Below are 25,381 nucleotides of genomic sequence, written 5' to 3' on the forward strand. Positions count from 1 at the left end.
AATTTGTGTATGGTCTGGATCGATTACAAGAAAGCATTTGACACACTGTACCACAATAGAATCATGAAATGCTTGGAAACAATTGGTGTCAGCAAAAGCATTTGAATTTTCACTGAAAAAAATGATGAGACATTGGAAAACTGAATTGACAGTCGGAAATGAAAACTATGGAACAGCCAACATCAAGCCCTTACTGTGTATCATCGCCATGATCCCGCTACCAGTAATTTTAAAGAAAACAAAGTTGGGATATCAAATGGCCAAAGACTCAGAAAAAAATCTCACATTTGCTGTATGTGGATGATTTGAAGGTCTACACAAAATCAGACACAGAAATCCAGTCACTAGTGAACACAGTCCGAATATTCACAACAACATTTTGATGGAGTTTGGCCTGCAAAAGCGTGCCACTGTGGCAATAAAGAGCGGCAAGACTGAGAATGACGGAATAGAAATGCCTGACAGCCAACTAATCAAGTACAACCAAAAGGAAGCCTATAAATACCTGGGCATTTTGCAGAGAGATAACATCAAGCACAGGCAAGTGAACACTGTAGTCAGAAGAATACACCCAGGGATCAGGAACATTTTGAAATCCAAATTAAATGGCGGAAATATCATTTAAGCCATCAACACGTGGGCCATACCCGTCATCAGGTACACCGCCAGAATCATCAACTGGACACAGGCTGATTTGGATGCATTGGATAAAAAAAACTCAGAAGCTTATGACAATGCATTATGCCTTACTCCCACGTAGTGATACTGTTAGACTATACCTTCCCTGGAGAGCTGGTGGCAGAGGGTTACTGCAAGTACAGCAAACAGTGGAGGAGGAGAAACATGCACTGGCCGATTATGTGAAGAAAAGGCATTTGCTGAAAGCTCAGAGAACCAAACAGGAGTACAGAAAAATGTAATTAAAACGGGGACTGAAAGCTGACACAACAAAGCATTGCATGGCACATTTCTGGAGAAGATCAAGGACAAGGTGAACATTGAAAAGACCTGGCTGTGGTTAGCAACTGGAACTTTGAAAAAGGAAACTGAATCATTTGGGTGCTGTGTGGTTTCCGGGCTTCGACAAACTGAATCATTGATTTTATCTGCTCAAGAGCAGGCCATTAGGACAAATATGATCAAGGCCAGAATGGAAAAATCCTCAGATGATGCAAAGTGAAGATTCTGTAAGGAAGCTGACAAAACTGTAGATCATGTACTCAGCTGCTGCAAAAAGATTGCCCAGACTGAGTACAGAGACACAACTCAGTGGCCAAGATGATCCACTGGAATTTATGCAAGAATTACAACATAAGAACAGCTAAGAACTGGTGGGAACATTGTCCAGAGAAAGTAATGGAAAATGAGAAGGTAAAGATCCTGTGAGACTTTCGAATCCAAACAGACAAAGTGTTGAAATACAATACACCAGACATCACCGTGATCGAGGACAAGAAAGTGACCATCATCGACACAGCAGTCCCCAGTGACAGCAGGGTCATTGAAAAAGAACACGAGAAGGTCACTAGATACCGCAATTTGAAAATCGAGCTTCAGCGTCTATGGCACAAACCAGCTGAGGTCGTCCCAGTGGTAATCAGCACGCTGGGCGCCATCCCAAAAACACTAGGGCAGCACTTGAAACATCTTCGAATTGACAAAATTAACATTTGTCAAATTCAGAAGGCAGCCCTGCTGGGATCCGCACAAATACTACGCCGATACATTACAACTTCCTAGGCCTCTGGGTGAGGCTCGAATTGTAATGAAGGCCAACAACCAGCTAAAAATCTGGCAGCTGTGAAATCTACAACAACAACAACAACAACAACAACATTTCCATCTATCAGTTAGAAAAGGCCACACTGCTTGGATCCATATATATGCCATATCAATAGATAATGACATCCTAGGTTCTTGGGAAGAACTCAGCACCCATGAAGGCCAATACTGGTGAAAATCTGGAGGATGTGGTTTCATATAATAATAATAGGACAAGAAACAATATGTGAATACAAAAATAAAGTAATAAAAATGTGAACAGAAAACTGGGAAAGAGAAGCACTACATGGTCGTTATGATGTAGTGGGTTTTCTGGGTTGTATGGCTGTGTTTCAGTAGTATTTTCTCCTGATATTTCGCCTGCTTCTGTGGCTGGCATCTTCAGGAGAAATTACTACTTCAACACGGCCATACAACCCAGAAAACCCACAACATCCTAGTGATTCCGGCCGTGAAAGCCTTCGACAATACACTATATGGTCAATTTCTGAAAAAGATGAAAAGGAAATTGGACAAAGAAAGAAGAACCTGGCAATGGCTTATAACTGGAACACTGAAGAAAGAATCTAAAGGCATGATTTTAGCTGCTCAAAAATAAAAAATGCAACTAAAGTTAGAATTGAAAAATCAAAACCTTATTCAAAATGTAGATTGTGAAAAGCAGAAGAGACAGTGGATCACATACTAGGCTCAGGTAAGAAGATCTCACAAACTGATGACAAACAATGTTATAACACAATTGCTAAAATGATTCACTGGAAAATCTGTAAAAATTATCAGTTGCCAACAGAAAGAAATTGGTGGGAACACACCACTGAAAAAACGGATAAGGTGTAGGCACATAATAAGGTGTAGGCACTAGACATAACAGTGGTTGAAAAGAAAAAAGTGTGGCTAATTGATGTAGCTATACCTGATGACAGCAAGGTTGAAGAAAAATATCTGGAAAAGATAACAAAATATCAAGATCTAAGAATGAAAGTAAAGAGATTATGGCACAAACTAGCAGTTGTGCGTTCCAGTGATTTATCGGCACACTGGGTGCTATATCAAAAAAACCTTGGACAGCACTTGAACCATCTACATATTGATTAAACTCTCCATCTATGAATTACAAAAGGCCACATTGCTTGGATCCGCATATGTACTATGCTGATACATTATGACATATAGGTTCTTTGGAAAAAACAGATGCATATGAAGGTCTGGAGCTGTGATTACTTAAAATAATACAATTTCAATTGAAATGTGATCTTTCTATACAATAAGCCTTACTTGTCCATTCTTGTTATTCTTATTAGATACATCAGTGGACACACAGTACCATTTAATGAGACCTTACAGATAAAGGATTAAAAAGAAAATAACAACTTGTTCCAAATGTTCATGCCAAGCCACATGTGACTGTAGACAGAAATGTATACAATATGGACAGATTCCACAAATAGTTCCTTTCCCCCTAATATACTAACATCGAATGAAGTCATAAAGCAAATAATTACATTCATTTTTTAGAAAAGATGGGTCTCCTACGATTGATGTCACTGCTGAATAATTCAAATGGAATGCTGCTTGAAATTGAGATCACTGACTATTCAATACTCAACCAGCAACAGAAGAAAGGCCAGTACGTGATGTGAAATAAGAACATAAGAAGAGCCCTGCTGGATCAGACTACTGGCCCATCTAGTCCAGCATCCATTCTCACACAGTTTCTAATCCAGTTCCTCTGGAGCAGTAGTTCTCAACCTGGGGGTCGTGACCCCTTTGGGGGTCAAACGACCTTTTCACAGGGGTCGTCAAGACCGCCTTAGATCAGGAAATTCCCATCACCCTCTCAGCTGCAGTCACGTCATAATGGCGGATCGGGCGCGGACTTTTTTGCCTCCACCTGAGACCTTCCATAGGTCTTCAGCTGAGAGGACCGAGCAACAATCCGCCAAGGGGATAAAGCCCCCAACAAGATGCGGGAGGACACCTGGGAGAAGGTAGCAGCAGCTGTTGCTACTGCCACCGCCGCAGCGGCACCAAAAACAAAGAAGAAAACCCGGGCCAAGGGGGGTGCAGCTTCTCCGTTACAGCAGAGGTGCCTGGTTATCGGCCACGCCACAATTCCAGCCCCTATAGGGCTGATGAAGGAGTGAGGCTGCAAGGCGGGACCAGCAAGGAGTTTCTCCCCATTGCGGATGACGATCCACCTCTTCCAGCTGAAGATGATGCCGAATCCAGGCAAGATCGGGGCGTGGGGGCCGGGAAGGTGAGTCGTCCAGTGGGGAGGGCAGAGAACCCCCCCCCCAGAGCCCAAAGCAACCCAATCCCCAGAGGTCAGTGCAACCCCCAGCCGGGTGGGCAGGGCTACCTCCCCCATTCTTTCCTCCAATTCAAACGGCCAGGAAAACAGAGCCTTTAGAGCAGGCTCATGGAGGGACGCTTCCCCAGATGAACTCATGAACAGTTTAGAGAGGTCATGGGGGTCACCACAACATAAGGAACTATATTAAAGGGTCGTGGCTTTAGGAAGGTTGAGAACCACTGCTCTGGAGGGCCAGAAAAAGGAATAGAGGCTAGGGCATACCCCTGATCTTGCCTCCAGCCACTGGGATTCAGAGGTTGACTGCTTCTGAATGTGAAGGGGGTTTTTAAGACACCATAACTAGCACCATTGATAGACTTCTTTTCCACTAATCTATCTAAGCTCTTTGTAAACCAGTCTATGCCTGTGGCCATGATTATGCCCTCTGGCAGCAAATTTCAGCATAAAGAAAGCCAGGGCGGTGTAGTGGTTAACAGCAGGTGGATTCTATTCTGGAGAACCGGGTATGATTCCCCACTCCTCCATCAGGATGGCAGAGGCTTATCTGGTGAACCAGATGTGTTTCCACACTCCTGCATTCCTGCTGGGTGACCTTGGGCTAGTCACAGCTCTTCAAAACTCTCTCAGCCCCACCTACTTCACAAGGTGTCTGTAGTCGAGGGAGGAAGGGAAAGGAGCTTGTAAGCCACCTTGAGTCAGGAGAGAAAGGTGGGATATAACAACAACTCCTCCCCCACTCCTCCTCTCTTTTGTCTGTCCTGAACCTACTGAACATCAGCTTTACTTTAAAAGTAAAGTTTTATTTTAAAGCTGCACATCAGCTTTACTTTGAGATCTAGTATTTAGGGAGGGGAAGAAAAGATTATCATTGTCAGCTCTCTCCACCCTGTGCACAATTTCATAAATCTGTCATATTCCCCTCTTAGTCATCGCTTTTCTAAACTGAAAAGTTCCAGGCTCTTCAACCTTTCCTCATAGGGACACAAACTAGCAGCTATAGTCCCACAATCATCTTGGTAGATCTCTTTTGTAATTTTTCCAGGTTATAAGGTGAAGTAAGACAATAAGGCAAGGTGCTACCCCATCCTAATGAATGTTCATGAGAAGGATTAGGATCACATGTAAAACTGTGTTTATTGCTCTAGTGTAGTATAACTGGACACTCCACTGCACCTGAAAAACTAACCACAATTTGTGCCTGTCATAAGAAATTAACTATTTCTAATTCAACTTAAGCCATTCCAAGACAAATGAATCTGGGCAAAAAAGAGACTAGCACAGCCACGTTTGTTGACATCTTCACTACCATACTTGGGGCAGAAGCCACCCTAAATCACTAGGTAAGCTGGAGGACATAATAGCAATAATGTTCCCCTCCAGATTTCTCTTCTTCATACTGAACATTCCCAAGTCCCTCAGCCTTTCCTCATAGGGCTTGGTCTTCAGGCACCTGATCAACCTCATCATTCTCCTTTGCACCCACTCCATTCTGTTCTTATCCTTTTTTAACTGAGGCCTCCAGAACTGTACACAATACTCCAGGTGCGGCCAGTCCAATGAGTGGTACAGGAGGATTATGACATCTTGTGATTTAGATGTTATGCCTCTGTTGATACACCCCAAGATCACATCGGCTTCTTTTTGTGCAAGCAGGTCTTATGGCCATATAGTATTAAATGTTATCTGCACAATGGGGGAAAGTACAATTCTAAATCTTTCTTCTCTTTTTTACTGGATTTAAAGCTCATATATCCAGGCTAAAAGTCAACTGACCTTCAGTCACAGTTGTCACATATCAGTGGATAGATCCTCAAAAGCATTTGTACATGGGGGTATTTATATGATGTTAAGTTAAAGTTGTTTGTTTTGTTTCCTCTGCTTTTAAAGGAATACAAAAGGGTAAATGTTTGTATAACCCACATACATATTTAGGGGATGGGGTTACAAATAAGCAAATAAAATGTTGAAACAATTCCTTACATTCCTCGTGTGATCAGCAATACTTGCAGTATGCAAGCATATTTAATTGAAGGACTGCCAATAGTTTAAGACATCTGGTTTTGAAAATATACAATGTATGCACATTTTCTGTTAATAATGCTGCTTAAACTTCACATATGCACAGTTATTACAGATCTACAATTCATGGTATATTTCTGATGTAAATAGAAAAAGCAATGGATTCACCCTGATATACATAAAAGAAACAAACATAATATATTCTAACAACAATGCTGTAAGTCCATTTTATTTTCACACTATAAAGGTAAAGAATTGCAGGTCACTTGAGCCAAAATATTGAAACATATCAGGTTCCACACAAGCTGCCAGCTGTTCCCATATTTATCAATTTAAACTGTGTCCTTCTGGTTCTCATAACTACAAAAGATAAAACATTCATCTAGATTTGAGGCAGATAGAATACACAAATTCTAGAAATGTGTGAGGCTGCGAAGATTAAATAAAGGAACATATTAATTTGGAGCCAGTGAATTACATCCAGCTGCGACAGTGAATTAAGTACCGATTAATGGCTAAAGCTTTTCTCCAGTTTGGATTCTGAAGCAAACTCATTAAGCTTTTAGAGTAGCTATAATGTGTGTACTGTGGGAACTGTTCAATGCTATTCAGGAGACTTTAACTGTAAGCTCAGAGCATTTCCTGCAGAGCTTCTGATGCTATTTTCTTTATATAACATGTGTGCCTGAAAATCCAGCCAAAAACAAGTCCTTTGTTTTTCTACTTTGTTGTGGTCCCTCTCAGCTTTACGTTTCTTGAACACAGGTAAATAAACTCATAATCCAGATGGTGCAACAGATGTGAGAGCAGCACTCTGAAATCAACAGACAGTGGGCAATACTTTCCATTTTCTCTTTTAAACGCTAACTAATATGTAATTCGGAATCTCCGGTGTAGTTAGCATCTGCTCCCTTCGGCCAGCCAAAGGTTACAGGTGTTCCTGATGTCATTTCACAGTAAGGCGTGGGCAGGGCTTGTGAGTGAGTGCCCAGGCTCTAATCTTTCCCTACCACCTACCAGTTTTATCATGCTGGGCCTCCATTTGCTGCATCTTCTGTGTCAGCTCCTGCTCTTTCTGCTGGGCCTGAAGTGCTCGAGTCTTTGCCTCATTGCTAAAGCTGTGCTGAGTATTCTCTTTTTCCAACCTACCAAAAAAAAGTATACAGAGATTGTAAAAATATATAGAATTAACAGAAGCTACATAAATGGCATACGAGGTTGGGTCCAACTGCACTTACACCAGTGCCAACATTCAGGTTCAGAATGCCAAAGAAATATTTTCTCTCATTTATAAATTGTGTTTGGATATTTTGAGTAGGAAATGATGAACCATAAAAACAAGGGGGGAAAAATAAGCCCAACCATTTAAAAGGATATCAATAAAATAAAGGCAACCAAGTTTTGAAAACACTTTTTTTTTAAAACAAAAGGATGAGTGGAAAGTCACACTAAATCGCGCCCCAGGCTTCAGCCTGGAGGCGCCGTTGCAGGGGAGGGGCGTAGGTTTTTTCCCTCCCGCCGGCCGAACGAGGCCGTCACGTGGCCGGGTGCCGGCACGTGACAGGGGCCTCTAGCAGCCTTAAAAGGCTGCGTCGGCGGGGGCCGGGCCTCTTTCAAGGCCGGCTCGTGAAAGGGAAGACGGCTTACAGAGCTTCCTGGCGGCCTTGATCGGAGCCGGGTGAACCCCCCCCCCACCTTGACGTGATCGTTCGCACCGAGCGGGCGTTCTTCTCCCAGCAGTGCGGCGGCCGCATTGCGCCCGGCCGGCGAGTCACCTATAGTGGGCGTTGTTTCTTCTGCGCTCGCCAGGCGGCCCTTTGAGCCGGGGGTTCACCGCCCAAAGCCGAAGTCACCTTGGTGGGCGTTCCTTCTGCCGCTGTTGGGCCGTGCGGCCTTGCGGCTGCCAGGGATTCCCCGTCCGAGCGGGCGTTTGTCGCGGCCGCTTGCACTCGGGCTTCAGCTACTGAGTCGGCCGGGTGGGGGGTTCGCCCTTCCCTTCCCTCCGCCTTATGCGTCTCCGGCCGGGCCGAGGGAGCCGTCCGTCTTCGAAGGGGAGGCAGGCGAAGGCAACAGGCAAAGCCCACTGTCTAGCCTGGTAGAAGGTTCGCTGGAGCAGTGCGGCGGTGGCCATTTTGTCAGCGTTTTGACCGCGCATCCCCTCCCCACTAGGCTTGCCGTTTATTTCATTCCTTCCCTTCCGTCTCTTACAAATAGAAGACCTTCCTTTTGAGGAGCTTTCGGTCTGTGCGACCAGCGAGCAAGGGCGGCAGTTGTAATAGTCGCAGGGCCATTCAGGCTACCGGGTCCTCTATTATCACTAAGGGAAACCACAGAGAGCCATTTTGAGTGGAAAAAGCCCCTTCAACAGCGGCGGCCATTTTTGGTGGCATTTAGAGGCCAATTAGGAAGCTGTTTCAAAACCACATTTTGAGAGTGGGTCAGGACTGGCTCCACCTCTAGGTTTATAGATAAAATTAAATTAAGGAATAAAATTAAGGAATACAATTTATTAAAAAAAAAAAAGAAGGAGGTTAGCGGTTAGGAGCCAACAACCTTTATCACGGAGGTTGGCTAGTACCATGGCCAAAGCCAAATCTCAAGAAAAAAGAAGGCACGGAAAGGTGGCCAAAGTTATGCCTCCCAGGGTTTTGGAGCAGGGGGCATGGGCCCACTCCTGGGACCCTTCAGGAATTGGGACAGAGCTACCACGCCCACCAGGGAGATGGCTGCTGCTATTAATCAAACAGGAGGGGTGGCCCCTCTTTCAGACAGGGTGACCAAGCATCTGCAGCACCTGATGGATTCCCAGGATTCAACCCAGCCCCTGGTTTTGGGCAATGGTCCGGGCGTGCTTCATGGGGAACCAGCAATTACCTCCCTTGCTTTTGGCCTCCTCAAGTTCAACGCTCTCCCAGTAATCAGTTTAGGGGGACGCAGGTCCCGCGAGAGCTTGGGTTCCCTCCCCACCACTTTTGGGGACGAGGTTCATCAGAGCTTGGGTTACCAAGCACCTCCTGGGAGCCTGGGCTCCTTCGCACCTGCCGCACCCATTAGTTCAGGGTCCAGAGTCTGCAATGGGGAGTAGTACTCTGCCCGGACCAATGTATGTGTTGAAGTCGCAGCAGGCTCTTCCAGCCAGACGGCTGGGGTGCTGCAACCAGAACCAGGATCGAAGGGGAGGAAGGCCTCTCGCCGTTCTAAGTCTTTCCTCGGTCCCCTAGCTCATCCTCATCTGGTGAGTCTAACAGATGAGGATTCTACAGGCGCAGGGGATTATTGGGAGAGAGGGGAAGGTGCCAGCTCTTCCCCTTTGGATTACTCAAAGGAGAAAAGGGAATTTGCAGTAGAGGTCAGTGCCGAACGTTGGGGATTCAGCCTTCTGCTCGGCATGTGGGACCCTGGGACCCCCCCCAGGCTCCCATTTGCCGAGAAAGTTAAGAGAAAGAGCCCTAGATGGGTACTATGTGGATATCTTCATGGTTTTGGCGGCCGGAAGAGGATCCAGAAGAGATCGGGCGTTCACGCTCAGCCAGAAGAAAGAGGAACGCCTGAAAGAGCAGAGCTGCTCCTTCCGACAACTGGCTGAGTGGGTTCAAGGAATATATGGCTCTGATAGGAGCTGCTTACCCACTAAGGGCTTGGCATCTGTCTGCTCACTGGGCCAATGTTTTGAGGGCACCATCCCTATCAGGGATGCGGCTGCTATCAAGCACGATGAGGCATTCCGTAAGAGTGCCCTCACATCGTCCGGGGACGCAGGTGGGATCTAATATACTTCCATCAGACGTGGATGACAAATGTAATAAAACTGCGCCATCTGGTGCTACTGCATCAACTGGGGCTGATGGGCCGAGGAAAAGGGTTTGGTCAGCGGGACCCTCCTCACTAGCTTGCTGGGCCTTTTAACCATACTCCTGTAAGAGGGATAAATGTAGGTTTGAGCACAGCTGTTCCCGTTGTTTTGGGGCCCACACCAGAGTACAATGCTCGCAGAACTGGCTCGGCCTCCCTTCGACAAAATTTAAAACCCTGGCTCCGGCAACTCTAAGAAGGACGGCGCCAGGGAGGATCATTCCTCACCAGAAGGCCTGAAGTCCCGAGGTTCTGCAGAGTCTCTTCCCCGGTGCGCAGTGCAACCTTTATGCCAATGGCTGGCATCCGTGTCGGAAGACGCATTGTACTTTAAAGGAGGGATTTCAATTTGGTTTTCACATCCCAATTTTAGGGAGTAGGGTGGCAACTTCAGCTCCCAACTTAAAATCAGCCAGGGAATTGCTCATGTAGTGGCTGCCAAAATTGCAAAAGAATGCTTGGCAGGCAGAATCGCAGGTCCCTGCACAGCCTCCGCATCTAACCTCCCCATTGGGGTGGTCCCCAAAAGGCTCCCCGGGAGTATAGGATGATACAACATTTGTCCTACCCCGCAGGGGGGGTCGGTGAACGACTTCATCGGCTCCAGGCATCTGCTCTGTTCGGTATGCCACTGTGGATGAGGCAGTGAGTCTCATCCGGGAGGTGGGAACTGCCTCGATGTTGGCAAAATGTGACATACAGTCAGCCTTCAAGCCTGCCCATACACCCCAGGGACTTCGAACTATTAGGTTTTCAATTTGAAGGACATTGGTATGTCGATAAATGCATGCCCATGGGTTGCTCTATAGCTTGTGCAGCCTTTGAAAAATTTAGCACCTTTTGGAATGGGCAATCAAGGATCGCGATGCCATCAGCTTAAAGTCACTCATTATCTGGATGATTTTTGTTTGTAGGTGCAGCTGGCTCTGACGAATGTGCGATGATGTTGTCAGCATTTCAGGTCTTGGCGGCGGAGCTTGGGGTTCCTTTGGCGGCCGACAAGACTGAAGGGCCTGTGTCTTGTTTAACCTACTTAGGAATTCAGTTGGACACTGTGGCAGGAACATCTTCTGCCCCTCGACAAGCTGACAACATTACAGCCGCACTGATCGCGAGACACCTGTGCAAAAAAAGAAATGCAGGTTGCGGGGAATACAGTCCCTCCTGCTTGGGCACCTTAACTTTGCCTGCAGGGTTGTCTCCCGAAGGGCTTTCTGTTCCGCTTCGCAAGGTCCTTTGATGGCTATTCAGTTCCCCATCATCACATCAGGGTTACTTCTGGTCTTCGCCAAGACCTAGGGGTATGGTTACGCTCTGAGCGTTATAACGGAGTTTCCCTTTGGCAAGTTCCCTTGGGGAGCTGCAGGATAGTTTTCAAGTTCACACCCGATGCAGCTGGCTCGATAGGCTTTGGTATTTATTTCAGGGGCCAGTGGTGTGCAGGGAGTGGCTACCAGCTGGTCTCAGACCGGATTTTTGAGGGACATGACTTTCCTGGAGTTGTTCCCTCTGGTGGCTGCGGTTCACATCTGGAAGGATGTGTTTCTGACCATGCAGTTAAGTTCTGGTGTGACAACCAGGCTGTGGTCAGGGTGGTAATCGGCAGTCCAGCCGGCAGAGCGGGTGATGCGGCTAGTAAGGAGTTTGTAATGGTTTGCCTGATTAATAACATCTCCTTTAAAGCTGTTTTCTTGCCAGGTATAACTAACAATATAGCTGGACGCTTATCCGTCGTCCAGGTCAGCCGCTGGCCACTCAGCTCCCTGCCAGCCAATTTCGGAGAGGTGTCCCGACCATCTGTGGCGCCTTTTGGAGGCAGTCAATAGCCGAAGGTGTCTTGCAGTCACTGGCTCCAGCTACCCGTCACAAGATATGAAGGGGCCCTGAGCACCTTCTTTGCTTTCGCTGCTTCCATCGGCGAGCCTGTTCGACAGGGGTTTGCTAAGGATTTGGTGCTCCGGTATTTGGTTGACTTGAGTGGACCGTCAATTGGCTGCCAGGACGATTAAGGTCCATTTAGCGGCGCCATTCCTTTTTCAGCCAGGCCCTGGGGATCACTGACCACTCACGCTGCTTCGGCTAGAAGAGCAGTGGCCGGGTGGCAGCGCTTCCCCAGACCGCCAAGATAGTAGGCCCCATCACCAAGGAGCTCCTGGGAACTTTATTTAACGCCATTGGTGACCTGGGGTCTGTGACTCTGCCTATGAGTCTACACTGTTCCAAGCCTTGTTTACCTTTGGCTTTCTATGGGGCTCTCAGTGAGCTAGTGGCCCGCCCACCACATCATTGGCTCCTAAGGCTCTGCAAAGGGCCGATGTGTCCATGGCCGATGGAACTTACTCATATGGTTGGCGGGGTCCAAGACCTGACCAGGCCAAGGCCGAGGAATGAGAGTGACATTGGCCCCTCCCACCAGGGGCACCCTGTCCGTCGCTAGGATAGCTAAGGCGAATGTCCGCCTCTGAAGGGCAGGGTCCCCTGTTTATCCACAACGATGGAGCATCAGTGTCCAGATTTCAATTCACGCTGTGTTACGGCTGTGCTTACAATTTTAGGACTCCCAGCAGAGTAGTTCGTTCCCACTCCTTCGGATTGGGGCAGCTACCACGGCCTCTCAAGAGGGACAATCTGCAACCGAATTCAGGCTTTAGGGCCGCTGGAGATCTTTGGCTTATCGGTTTATGTCCGTCCTCACCTTTCCTTGTAACTTTGTTCTCTTTATAGTTCCCGTGGCCTGTCGCTACCTTGTTTGGATGGTTGGCCACAGTATTGTTTACCGGGCTGGGCGCCATGCCAAGAAGTCGGGCTGGGGACAACACCTTGACTGGACACCTCCTGGACATTCACTGGCTGGCGAAGCAGGCATGCGGTGGTCTTCTGCTCTTCGAAAGCTGCGGAACTCGGTGCTTCAGAGTGGCTTCCCAGACAAAATAGTTCCCAAGCTGGGCGAACATGACATTCCGGCTTTCATGGGAGAAGCGCGGTAACGCCATGAGGGAAGACTTAGTTGCGCCGGCCGCGAAGATGCCGTAAATCCAAGCTGTTCTGGTCATGCTTTGCTGGATGGGGAGGACTTGGAGGAACGCTTGTGGCTCCGCCAGAGCACAAAGTCAGGTCCAAGGTTTGTCGGTCCGCAGCCCAGCTGGTATCACTGGAGCATGGAGGGGATGTTATTCCCATGTTGATTTGTCTCATGCTCTGCCAGCATTGTTTTTTTGCCCGACGGAGTCCACTTATCGGATTGGGGCCAGGACATCTGGTTGCACCATGTCAGCCATGCTCTGCTGGAAGGCGCGCCGCTCCCGCCCGCATTGAGCTGGCCGAACCGCTCTGCTCTGTTGCAGTGACTTTGCGGCACGACCACTGAGCTGTGAGACTCTGGGCTGCTGAAGCTGGGCGGAGCTGTTGGAGTGACAGCTCGGGTGGCGGTAGGGCATAAGAGCACATCCTATTTGGGGAAGGCAGAAGCTTTGCATGCCGGGACCTTCCCACCTCGGCTCATGAGGTCCGTGGTGGCGATAGAGCTCGGGAAAGCCAAGCCTGGGGCTGGGCGCTGAGAGCTCGCTGCCCGCAGGGAGGGGTGTGTCACAAATTGGGTTTACCGGCGTGTGGCACCTAGTAACTTCCTGTTCCTGCCTCGGGGATGCATGGACAGGGTTCTGTCTGGAGCGGGCCTAAGGTCAGCTTGGGCTGCCCCTATAACCAGGTTCAGCGGTTTGCTACCTGGGGCCAGGGGATGTGCTCTGGTATGCTCGCCCAGCTTCAAGGGTTTTGGTTATGTGTTATAATAAATTTTGGGCTGCGCCGCATTTCTATTCCAACAAGTTGTGTTAGTGTTCTTTTGACCTAAATGAGTTCTCACACATCCCCACAACGCCCCAGGCTTCAGCCTGGAGGCCACAGGGAGGGACGTAGGTTTTTTCCTCCCCGGGCCGGGCCGGGTCTGCGCCGCGGGTGCCGCACGCGATTAGGGCCTCTAGCAGCCTTAAAAGGCTGCGCCGGCGGGCCGGGCCTCTTTCAAGGTCACACAGGGAAAGCCCTCCCTCCCCGTGCCAATTTGAAGGGATTTTGAGGGGGTGTTCAGATTGTGATATTTGTCGCAGGTCACTAGGCGGTAAGGCATAAGAGAAGATGCTATTTGCGGAAGGCAGAGGCTTGCATGCGGGACCTTCCCACCTCGGGGCCTCCATATGAGGTCCCCGTGGTGGCGATAGAGCTCTAAAGCCAAGCCTGGGGGCTGGCGCTGAGAGCTCGCTGCTCGGCAGGGAGGGGTGTCACAAATTGGGTTTGCGCCCATGTGGCACCTAGTAACTTCCTGTTCCGCCTCGGGGATGTGCCGGACAGGGGTTCTGTCCGAAGGGCCTAAGGGGTCAGCTTGGGCTGCCCTATAACCAGGTTCAGCGGTTTGCTACCTGGGGGCCAGGATGTGCTCTGGTATGCTCGCCCAGCTTCAAGGGTTTTGGTTATGTGTTATAATAAATTTTGGGCTGCGGCCGATTTCTATTCCAACAAGTTGTGTTAGTGTTCTTTTTGACGAAATGAGTCTCCACACATCCCCATGCAACTGGTCGTAAAGCAGAAGCAAAAAGAACTGTGGGATTTCAGAGGTGCACATCTGAAGGCATCAAGGTTGCAGACAAAGAACCAACTACTTCCTCTAAGAAAAAGAATACAAATACAATGATTCTGGTAAGCAATATCAAAATATCCATCCCATTCTACAAACAGGTAATCAAAATGTGACAATTGTTACATTGTAACCTTGGTTCCCTTGTTAAAGCCCCCACACCAGACAGCCACTGCTAGGGCAGCTTTGCTTTCCAAGGGTGGTGTACTTTATAAATTGTAACTTTTTCCTCTGTGGCCCCAAGGTCAGAAATATTTCTTTCTTTATAACAAAAAGCACCCTGCTATTCTCATTAATTCATCGAGAAAGTAATGTATGAATATGTGATGAGACAAGTTAAGCAAATGTGGGAATATTACTAAGGTAAACAATTTAGAATTTTAAAAAGGCCAATTTAATTTCTGACATTTCCCAAGCAGTTTGTATCTTAAGGTGAAATGTACAACATCTCAAGTAATTCATTTAATTTTTTTCATGGATCTGAATATCTAAGTAGGAGAGTTAAATCAAGAAATTAAAAAATGGTGGGAAACTTTGGCTTAGTCACAGATCAAGACAGACTGTCATGAGACTGCTGTACAGTGGAACCTCGGTTTTCATTGCCTTCGGTTTTCATCGGTTTCGGTTTTCATTGATTTTTTCAGTGAAAAATTTGTCTCGGTTTTCATTGATTTGTCTCAGTTTTCATCAATTTGCAGTAAGGTGCAGGGGTTTGTGGAGAAAAATCACCTGGACAAAGCTGTTGCAGGTCGTGTCTGCAACTTGTTTAATGACAATGTCTTGCCCCATTTCAGACAAATCTTAAAGAAACATCAGAAACAGACCTCTTTGGACAGCTTTCTGGTGCGACATTGGTCCACTGGCTCTGAAGCTGGTCCTAGTGTTATTGTTTGTTACTGTTTTCAGCATTATACACTGTGTTTGTTCACAAAAAATGTATTTTTGGTATGTTTTTTGGAGTGTCTGGAAAATATTAATTGGATTTACATTGATTCCTATGGAAAAGTTTGCCTTGGTTTTCATCGGTTTTGGTTTACATCAATTCTATTCGGACGGATTACCAACGAAAATCGAAGTTCCACTGTACTAAATTGTGTTGCCTTACTATTGATCTACCAATGCAACATTTGGCAAACTCTCAGCAGGACAGCTATAATATTACAACTTCTTACTTAACATTAATACATCCTAGAGAAAACAGAGTTATATTTCAATTAGATAGTTCTTTCATATGTTACTCTTCAAATGAGGGAATGTGTTCATTGTGTATTTCACTACAGTTTTTACTACAGATTTTTTTTTTGCTGAACAAGTTCCCACTTATGCTTTATGAATCTGCCCACCAACACCAAAAATTGGTGCAACAGGAAATCTTGCGATTCCTCAGAAGCTTCTCAAGGATTTTCAAAGAGTAGATCATCAGAACTTCTTTAAAGACAACCTACCTGCTGTTATTGATCTTTACCACAAGAGACTGAGGTGTTCAAAAGTGCACTCCCAGTTCACAGTATAATGATGAGACCAAACAGGCATTCCTGTGTTCCTTGGAAAATGAGTATGTGCCCTAAAATAATTACAGAATCCTATATAATATACATGGCTCCAAGACAGACAGGGTAACATTCCTGAAACATGGAAAGCTTGCAAACCAACTCTACAGATACCTCAAAATTGCATCAAAGTGGGCAAACAGCAAAATACAAAAAAGCCACCACAAAATCCTCACTCAGTTCAAAAACATTTTGTGGATATGACATGAAAATCCTTTAAAGAGGGATTGCAATTACTGATAGATTCCTGCTATTTTGAGCTCAGGGGAGTAGTTTGGATACTTTGGAAAAGAAAACATCATCTCCAGAAAAGAACACAGGAATACCTGGGAGTGTGCATATTCTGCCACTTGCATCTCTAGTGCTCTCACAGAAAAGTACAAGAAAAGATAATGGAGAAGGAAAAGATCTGGAGAATATAACTGATAATTACAACATGTTTCTATTATCAACATTTAGAAATGGACAAATGATAGACCTACAAACCAATTTTATCTAGCCACTAATGACCCTAATAACAAATGTTATTAAAAGGTTAGCATAAACTTTCTGTTGTGAAGAAAAACAGCAAGAAGTGTCCAGAAGCATTTCTCACTGTTAGCATATTGTTATTAATAAGTGTGCATTGGGAAAAGGTGATCTGGATCTTGAGGGGATATTTTAGGAAGCACATCTTTTCCTCCACAGGAAGCACATCTTTTCCTCCATAGTTTTGATTATTATTGACTAGCAGTGGTAGGAACATTATTATGTCATCAAAACTCTGAAAAAGTCATACCAGGGACTGGAGAATACAGTTGAAGAGAATCCTAGAAGCGAAATATCCATATGCTACAGAAGAGAAGGAAACAGAAGTGTATTTTGCTGTAACCTCCTTACAAATTTCCATGAGACAGCCCCTGGGCTCTTACCAGGACACAGAGGACTCTGAGGCAGAACCTGAGGACACAGTGCAGCCAGAGTTGGCTGCTCCTGAGAAAGACCAGGCAGCAGGGCCAACGCCCAGTCCTTCCCTGCCTGATGACATACAGGTGGAGGAGCCTGCAGATCCTCCTAGGGAACCCAGTGATGAGCCAGCTGTGCAGAGGAGGCAGAAGCAGAGGCTGTTACTGCAGAAGCAAAGAAGGAGTGCTCATTTGGCAGAAAGATAAGGGAGATTAGAAGTCTCTGCATCTGATGTCACTCACATTTTTCTAGTTTCTATCCCAATCTAGAGTTTGTACATCACTTGTTCACCAGCTGAGCCTTTGAATTTTTTGTGCAATATTATTGTTATTTGTATCTGAACACCCATCAACTCAATCATGTTACTTTACAGTTTTATGCATTATGAAGAGCTTAGATTTTCTTTACTCATGCAGTTGTTACTGGACTTACACTCAGTATAGCAACACCAAACATACAATCCGTTTCTGAACTTCTGAATGGCTACACCATCAACATTTTTACCCCAGTTAAAAATGCATTGCTTTATAATACAATGTTGTATTTGCGGTAGCCAGAGTAAGTGTGGTGCAATGGTCAGCATCTCAGACAAGGGTCCGGTATACCAGGTTTGAACCCCCACTCTGCATGGAAGTCTGATTTTTCCCCTGTTTTTTCTGAAGCTTCTGGGATCAAAGGCACTTGATAGTATCCTTTACTGCAATCAAATGTAGAAAAATAATTGGCTCCTGCAACTATTCAACCATCTGATTAACTCTAGGGCCATTTCTGCACGGGTCAAAAAAGCTGGTAAGAGGATAGTAAAAACAGCATTATAGGTGGAGACTTCGCACAGCCATCGCTGCAGAAATGACGCTGCAGCGATGCATCAATGCTCCAGAAGGCCCACAACGGTTTATTCTAAAATCGCTCACTGAGCATGTCTTTTCAACAACGGCACTCTGCAGTCAGCGTCGTGTGAAGCGCCCACCAGGAATCACAATGACGGCCCATACTGGCCAATCCTGGTGCCGAACACCCGTGATGTCTACCCTGGGTAAAAAAGAACGCCATTTGCAAAGCGCAGCGCCGGGGTTCAGCCAATGCACTACCTGTCTACAGAGCACCCACCTATGTGAACGCTCTGTTGCTGCAGTGTAATTGGCTGTGCAGAAAAGGCCTAGGAGTAGGCTATGGATTCAATACAGTCACCTTATTAAACTTTCTGAAATCAATTAAAAGTCTATACTCTGGTGCAAGCTTTTTCTTCTGCACTATTACTAAAGGTGTCCCCCATTTTGACTCACTCGTTTTGATGACACCCCAATCCAGCATTTGTTGAATCTCTTTAGCAACAACTTGCTTCATAGGGTTATTCAAGAGATAAGGATTAGCCTTGATGGATGGCTACCAGTGTCAATATTACAAGCAATCAAATGAGTTCTCCCACGCTCATTGGTGTTGTACATTCTCTTGGTGGAGAGTTTCCTGGACACTAAGATAGTGTCTTAGTGTCTTAGGGATACAGCACCACCGTGCTGTATCCCTAGGACTCTAGATGTCACCCTGCTGTATCCCTATATTTATTTATTTATTTATTTATTTATTTATTTATTTATTGTTTCGGCTTTTATACTGCCCCATCCCCTAGGACTCTAGATGTCACCTTTCAATTTCCAGGCGGTCAAGGTCAGCTGTCCTGGGTCTGGATGTAGAATCTGGCCCTTATGGAGTAAGTCCCAGAGAAGCGGCAATTGGATTGGTCTGTGTACTGCCATCTGTGAAATGTTTGTGAACCATGGTCAACGTGGCCTCCACGGAGCTACCAATATGACCTCTGCCCTTTATTCCCTGATTTTGCATAGAAGTCTGGGTAGTAGAGGGAAGAGAGGAAAAGCATATAGAAGCCCTGGAGGTGTCTGTTGCCTCCATCAATGGATGATAGAAGTGCAATATAAATCTGGGAAGCTGTTTGTTGTGACTGGATGCGAAGAGATGCATCACTGGAGTTCCCAAGGACTGGGAAATCATCAGGAAGACTTCTTTTTTTAGAAACCATTCCACCAGATGTATGGCCTGTCTGCTCAGCCAGTCTGCTTGAACATTTTGGGTTCCCTGAATGTTTTCTGCCCTGATGGATAACACATGGACTTCTGCCCACTGGAACAGGAGAAGCACTTCCCTCTGTAGGGTTGGGGATCTGGATCCCCCCTGACTGTTCAGGCAGGTCTTTGTGGCAACATTGTCTGTTCGTACTAACATGTGACTTCCCTGAACCAGGTGTTGAAACTTTAGAAGGGCTAGGCCAGGGGTAGGGAACCTGCGGCTCTCCAGATGTTCAGGAACTACAATTCACATCAGCCTCTGTCAGCATGGCCAATTGGCCATGCTGGTAGGGGCTGATGGGAATTGTAGTTCCTGAACATCTGGAGAGCCGCAGGTTCCCTACCCCTGGGCTAGGCAAATGGCCCTTAATACTAGGATGTTGATTTGGAGATGGGGACTCTGCTCTGGACCACATTCCCTGGGTGGGAACACCCTGGTCACTCCCCACCCAAGGAGGCTTGCATCTGTAAAGATCTGCTTGGTGGAGCCAATCCAGAAGACTCTGCCCTGGCTTAAATTGACTTTGTTGTTCCACCACTTCAGACTGGCTTTGATTGGCCTCGGAATCGTCACCTGTCTCAGGATCTTTTTGGTTATGAAATTTTGGAAGGGATGTAGAAATCTCTGAAGTGGTCTGGACCTGAACCTTCCCCACTGGATAGCCTCTGAGTACGCCACAAGGAGGCTCATCAGGCTTGCCAAGATGGAACATCTGTCTTTGGATACTATTTAATGAACCCTGGCTCTCAATACCTGTTGCTTTTCTGGGGACACCAAGATTTTGAAGGACCGAGTGTCTGTTTATTCATTATATTTTATATGAGGAAGCCTAAGTGTTCCAGTTCTTGGGCCGGGATCAGGGGACCCTTTAGGCAATTGACCAGGAAGCCGTGCTCCCCCAGAGTCTGAACAGTTAGAAGGCTGTCATGTAGGGGAGTTGCGGGGAGTCTGAATGAATAAGGATATCGTCCAGATAAGGTTGTAATTGAAAACCCTCTCCTTGAGTAGTACTATTAAGTTGATGAGGAGTTTAGAAAAAAAACTCTGGGTGCAGTGCAGAGGCCGAAGGGAAGGGCCCTGAACTGAAAATGTTCTTTCCGCACACCAAATCGGTGGGCTTCTACAATGGGAACTTGCAGAATCTATAATGGGAATTTGCAGAATATCATCAGCATAAGAGGGTAAAGCATATAATTTTTGCAGAAAATTGGGGCATCTCCTGTTGGTGGCAGGTTTCTCCCATTCATTGGTCACCTGAGTCTCAAAATACTTGGAAAAGGGAAAGACCTGTTTTTGTTGAGTATTATTTGGGAAGAATTCTCCATCCCCCTTTTGCCTGGACTTTGACTTTCTTTTGGCTGGTTCCTCCCCCCCGCAGTTCTCCTAAATATAGGGCAGCGATTGACTTGGACAATAAATACTGATAGTCGTCAAACTTAAAGAAGCAAGCGGATTGCTCTGTGACCTGGATCTCCTCCATGTCCTCCTGGTCTGACAGGAGCTCACTCTCTTCACTACCGGGTGCCTCTGAATCAGATGAGTCCATGTGCCTGTGTTCTGGGCTGAATCTGGAGCGCTTAAGTGCCGCGTTAGTTTGCCAGGCAGGGTAGGACCGTTTATATTCCCTGCTACTTTGGGTGGGGGGAGGGTGCGGGGTACCAAGGAAGAGGTGGAAGGCTCATGATATACCTGAGATCTATATATGGCTAGCATTTCTCCCTTCATGGTGGCTTTTTCCTGCTGGAAGGCCCCCCTCACGTAGCCAAAAATTTCAGATTTTAACTCCTTCAAGGAGAGCTTATCCTCTCCGATGTCAGTCTCCTGAGATGCCACCTGGTCGTTTTGGGCCGTTTTGGAAGTGGGAGAGTCCTGTCCCAGGATACCAGGGTGCATTGGGCTATGCTGTGGTGAGCCGTGAGAATCGGCATTGCCAGGGGGCATTTTGCGTGCCTTTTCTGTTTGGCGCAAAGAGCTGTCCTGAAGGGGATCATCCTTAAGGCTATGGCCCAGGAGGGAGGAGAGCAATCTTCTTGCCCCGAATCACCACCGCATGGTCTGCTGGAGGCTGTTTCCCTGCTGTCCTCCTCAGAGGACAAGCTGACCTCCTTCCTTCTGGGCATGCTGCTTGTTGGCTGTGAAAGCAAAAGCAAAACCGAGCAGCCCCTTTTCCCAAGCTAACTGAATACACCTCTCCCTCAAAAGGCAAAGCTGGAGCATAGGGGAGGGGAAGAGGTTAGTAGAGTTGAAGGGGAATATAAGAATAAGAATAGAAACAGTGGTCACTAAGACTGCTGTGACTGGAGGCAGTAGCAAGCTGGCAAACTGACAGCGGGTCCACGGCACAGAGGGGAAACTCCAAAAAAAATTTCAGAACTTCCTGCCTCCCTGATTGGTAGACCAGCAAAACCCAGATGACCTCTCACTCAATGGAGAACAAAGCATCGAAAGGAAGATACATGATAAGTATTTAAAAGGGTTATTTACACTATTTTCCTTGAAAGTGCTGTAAGAAAAGTTAATACAAACAAATAATAGGCTGAATCCAGAACTTGTTGCTCCCTCCTCATTCAGCAGCCTAATAATGTGTGCCTTGAAATTCTGCTCCTGGGGAAGAATGGCCAACCAGGTACAGGGGACAACTGATGCTTTTATGATGCACCAGTTTTATTCTTATGACTCCACCTTGGATTCTAGTTTTCTGGGAGAAAGGAAGGTTTATAAGTAATTTTGAATAAATTAATAAAGACATTGCTCACCTCCCCCACACAAACTCATGTGAGTCCTTGCTATGTTTTTGAAAGACTTCACAGCAGAGGTGAGGGAAGTTAGTTTTGCTGATTTCTCCTTCCACTTTTCTCTCTCTAATCAAGTGCAACCAACAGGAAGCCCATAAGTACCTGGGCATTTTGCAGCTGGATAACATCAAGTACAGGCAAGTGAACACTGTGGTCAAAAGAATACACCCAGAGGATCAGGAACATTTTGAAATCCAAATTAAATGGTGGAAGTATCATTCTTGGCCATCAACACCTGGGCCATACCTGTCATCAGAAACACCACTGGAACCATGAACTGGACACAGGCTGATTTGGATGCATTGGATAGAAAAATACTAGAAGCCTTTAACACTATTCCCCATTCCCCCAATTCACTTTTATTAAGTCCCAATTGAGAACAGAATTTGTATTTGTCACACAGGAGGTATTGAAAATATAGAACATATTTTATTTGAGTGTATACTTTATGATGAGGTACATAGGACACTTCTTTCCTATGACCAGGCAAACTCTTCTTTGGTAAAGAAAGAAAAGATGAAAATAATAAACATCTAATGTACTCTGTTGCTAAGTCTGCTGGGCTTTCTAGTAAAATCAGGAAGATACAACAAAACTCTATCGGGTGTGGCAGCTAATTTCCTTTTACTTTTAGATGGATGATGTTTCTTTTATTCATCTCATATATCTTTAATTTCTTATGCATTTTATGTGTACCTTTTCTGTATTTTTGTAATTTTAAACCTTTTGTATTTTACTGGTCAATGACCGTAAATAAACATTCACTGTTTACTAGGTCAGGTTTGCATGGTCTCTAGAAAATGTCTTATCTTTCAGAGCCAGGAAGATTCCATTTTTAAATAAATATGAACTTTCCATACGAGACTTACAATGCCATCCTAAACACCTTCCATAAAGTCCATAAAATCAGAGGGCTCAGAGGGTGTAACTACGAAAATTTTCTTAGGATGCAGCCACAACTTGTAGGCCTGTTTCCAAGTTTCCCTCTGGCACAATCTTGGATGAAAAATATTGTCAAAATAGGTCCAAAGATAGGAACTGTTCTATATAAAATGTATCCTAAATACATATTTATACCAAAGTCTATTTAAATAAAACAGAATATAATTTAATCCTCTGCTTTAAAAATCTCATTTATTTTAATAGGAGAGTTAAGTATGTCCTTACTTCCCCCTTTTAAATAAATAAGACTTAAAAGTGATGCAACTTTATTTGGCTTATAGAAAATGTAGAGAATTAAACATTCAAAAATTACCATTTAAGTTGCTTCTTCTACTTTTATACAATATTGACTATTACAAATGCAGCTGAAAGCCACCTAAATTAATACATCATTTATGTAAATATCCTAACATAAAAATGGCTTTTATAAATGACATTCAATTGCAGGTGAACACATGACTTTGTACCTTATCACAAATGGCAGATACAACATTACCAGAACAGCTGTACACCCTACACAAATTTTAGGGCTATTAATTCCCACTAACCTCTTGCTTGGCCAAACAGTTCATTTACATCATCAATTCATTTTTGATGCAGATAACTTTTAAAATATTCCACTGAAATTTGGGATTGAAGCTTTGGTGCACAAGTTTAGTTCACAATCAATTTCCCTTAAATTGTTAAATAGAAACTAATTTTGGAACCTGACTAAAAAATAAAAAAAAATCTGCCATGCAGCACGAGTGGCTGCTTTTTGGATAGATGTGACAGAGGAAAGGGGGGGGGGGCAAAAACACCAAAGGGCATATTAGCCAGTTATCTGGGTTGGGATCTTTCCATATTGCAACAGGAAAGAACTTAAAGAGCTGAGAATTATCCTAAAATGTCACTCAAGAGAACCCACCAACACTTATTTAATTGGCCCGAGGAAACAACATAATGGTAAGCAACTGCATGGGATCCTACCAGCATTTTGATCACTCTCTCACAATTCCCCTCCTCATTGCAGCCACCATCCCATGTAATTTTTGTCCAAATGGAGCCACAATCCCAAGCACAGCCTTTTCAGTGGTCAACAGGGGTCCTCGCCTCCACTTTTTGCCAGTGGAAAATCTAGTAATATAGTTCATTTATTTCACAGAAGACTAGGTTTAGAGGGAATGGGATGGGTTGGGCTGGGTATTTTGTGATAACGTGACATTTCATCACACAAAGGAAAAAAGGCAAATTTAAGCTGTAGCTAATACTGAAGTCTTATTGTGCTATCTTCTTGATTTGGCTTGCATGCACAACAACATTTTCCTAATCATAACTTTTGTATGTTAACATTACAAAAAATTGACAGACAAAGCAATATCCTTGTCAATTTTTAAAGTGTTTTAAACACTTTACGTTATTTAGAGCAATGGATGAATGGAGTTTAATAGCAACTTTCCAACTAAACTCACAATTACTGTCATTATGCTAAGTGCTCGATATCCCACTGTGCAGTTTTGCTTTCTGCTTTTTTACCTTCTTCCATGCACACTTTTAGCCTCTGATTGTACAGCCTTTCAGTCTGATTGTACAGCTTTTCTGCCTTTTCCTTTAAATAAACTGGCTCTGGCTCCTTCCATCTGGTTCCCCTTCCGTCAGCAACCCTGCACCTGTTCACACCTCCTCTCCTGTTGGATTCCACTGAACATTTCCTCCTCTGCCAGGGCTATTCTGGCACTCACAACCTTTCTGTCATTCAATCCATCTGTCAGAAGTGAACTTTGTTTACCGCAAGCTTCTGCTTTCTTCTTCAAGATGCAAAGCCCCTCAAGGTCATTGTCAAAAGAAATGTCGGCATAGATTTAATCCTTTGCAAAAGACAAAGCTGGACAGTTATCCATTTGCAAGAATTTAAATTTGGTATGGGGAAGACAAAATGTCCTATTTCATGATAATTGTAACATTCTGCAGAATTTCCATTTATTCCTATATTCTTCTATTACACATTGTACAGTAACTTTTACTGACTTAACAAATGTGCAAAGGGGGGGGGGAAGAGACATTTCGATCTCCCCCTCCCCTAAAAAAAAGCTTACAGCATTAAGGGAAAATTGTCATTCATCACCTCTGAGAGTTAAGGTAAAATAATGAAATAAACTAGACAAGAAAAAAATGATAATGGGTCTGAACAGACAATTAAATTTTAACTCTAGAATATTTTCTTAGGATATTGTCTATGAACTAAATCACAATCACATCACAGCCCTTACTAACCTCCAAATGCACCATCATATTTTTCAAAGAAATGATTCACCACTGAAGATTTTCTTTGAAATAATTACTACTAATTTTGGCTGTGCGATTACCCATACTGTTATTCAAATGACTTCTGCAAATAAACGAAAGAGCCATGGAGCTACTTTGATACATTTCATACTGTCAACAGGACCTATTATGTGGAACTATTCAGGCATGCATCTGCTTTTCATAA

The 25,381-nt window shown here is 45.1% G+C and overlaps 1 protein-coding gene across 9 annotated transcripts in view; it reads right to left on the reverse strand.

The window, feature by feature from the left end:
• The window catches only part of SDCCAG8 (SHH signaling and ciliogenesis regulator SDCCAG8), a 157,521-nt gene that overhangs the window by 84,823 nt on the left and 47,317 nt on the right, over positions 1 to 25,381 (reverse strand). For 8 of the 9 annotated variants that reach the window (XR_007243549.1, XR_007243548.1, XM_048485120.1 and 5 more), the window contains one exon: positions 7,133 to 7,260. Coding sequence is in view for 6 of the 9 variants with exons in the window: in XM_048485120.1 (XP_048341077.1) it covers positions 7,133 to 7,260 (128 nt within the window). In the remaining 3 variants the exon portion in view is untranslated. Of the gene's footprint in view, positions 1 to 2,695; positions 2,725 to 7,132; positions 7,261 to 25,381 lie in introns of all 9 variants that reach the window. The other variant, XR_007243551.1, reaches the window with a different exon arrangement.

The sequence above is a fragment of the Sphaerodactylus townsendi genome, linkage group LG01 (genome assembly GCF_021028975.2).
Source record: "Sphaerodactylus townsendi isolate TG3544 linkage group LG01, MPM_Stown_v2.3, whole genome shotgun sequence".
Lineage (NCBI taxonomy): Eukaryota > Metazoa > Chordata > Lepidosauria > Squamata > Sphaerodactylidae > Sphaerodactylus > Sphaerodactylus townsendi.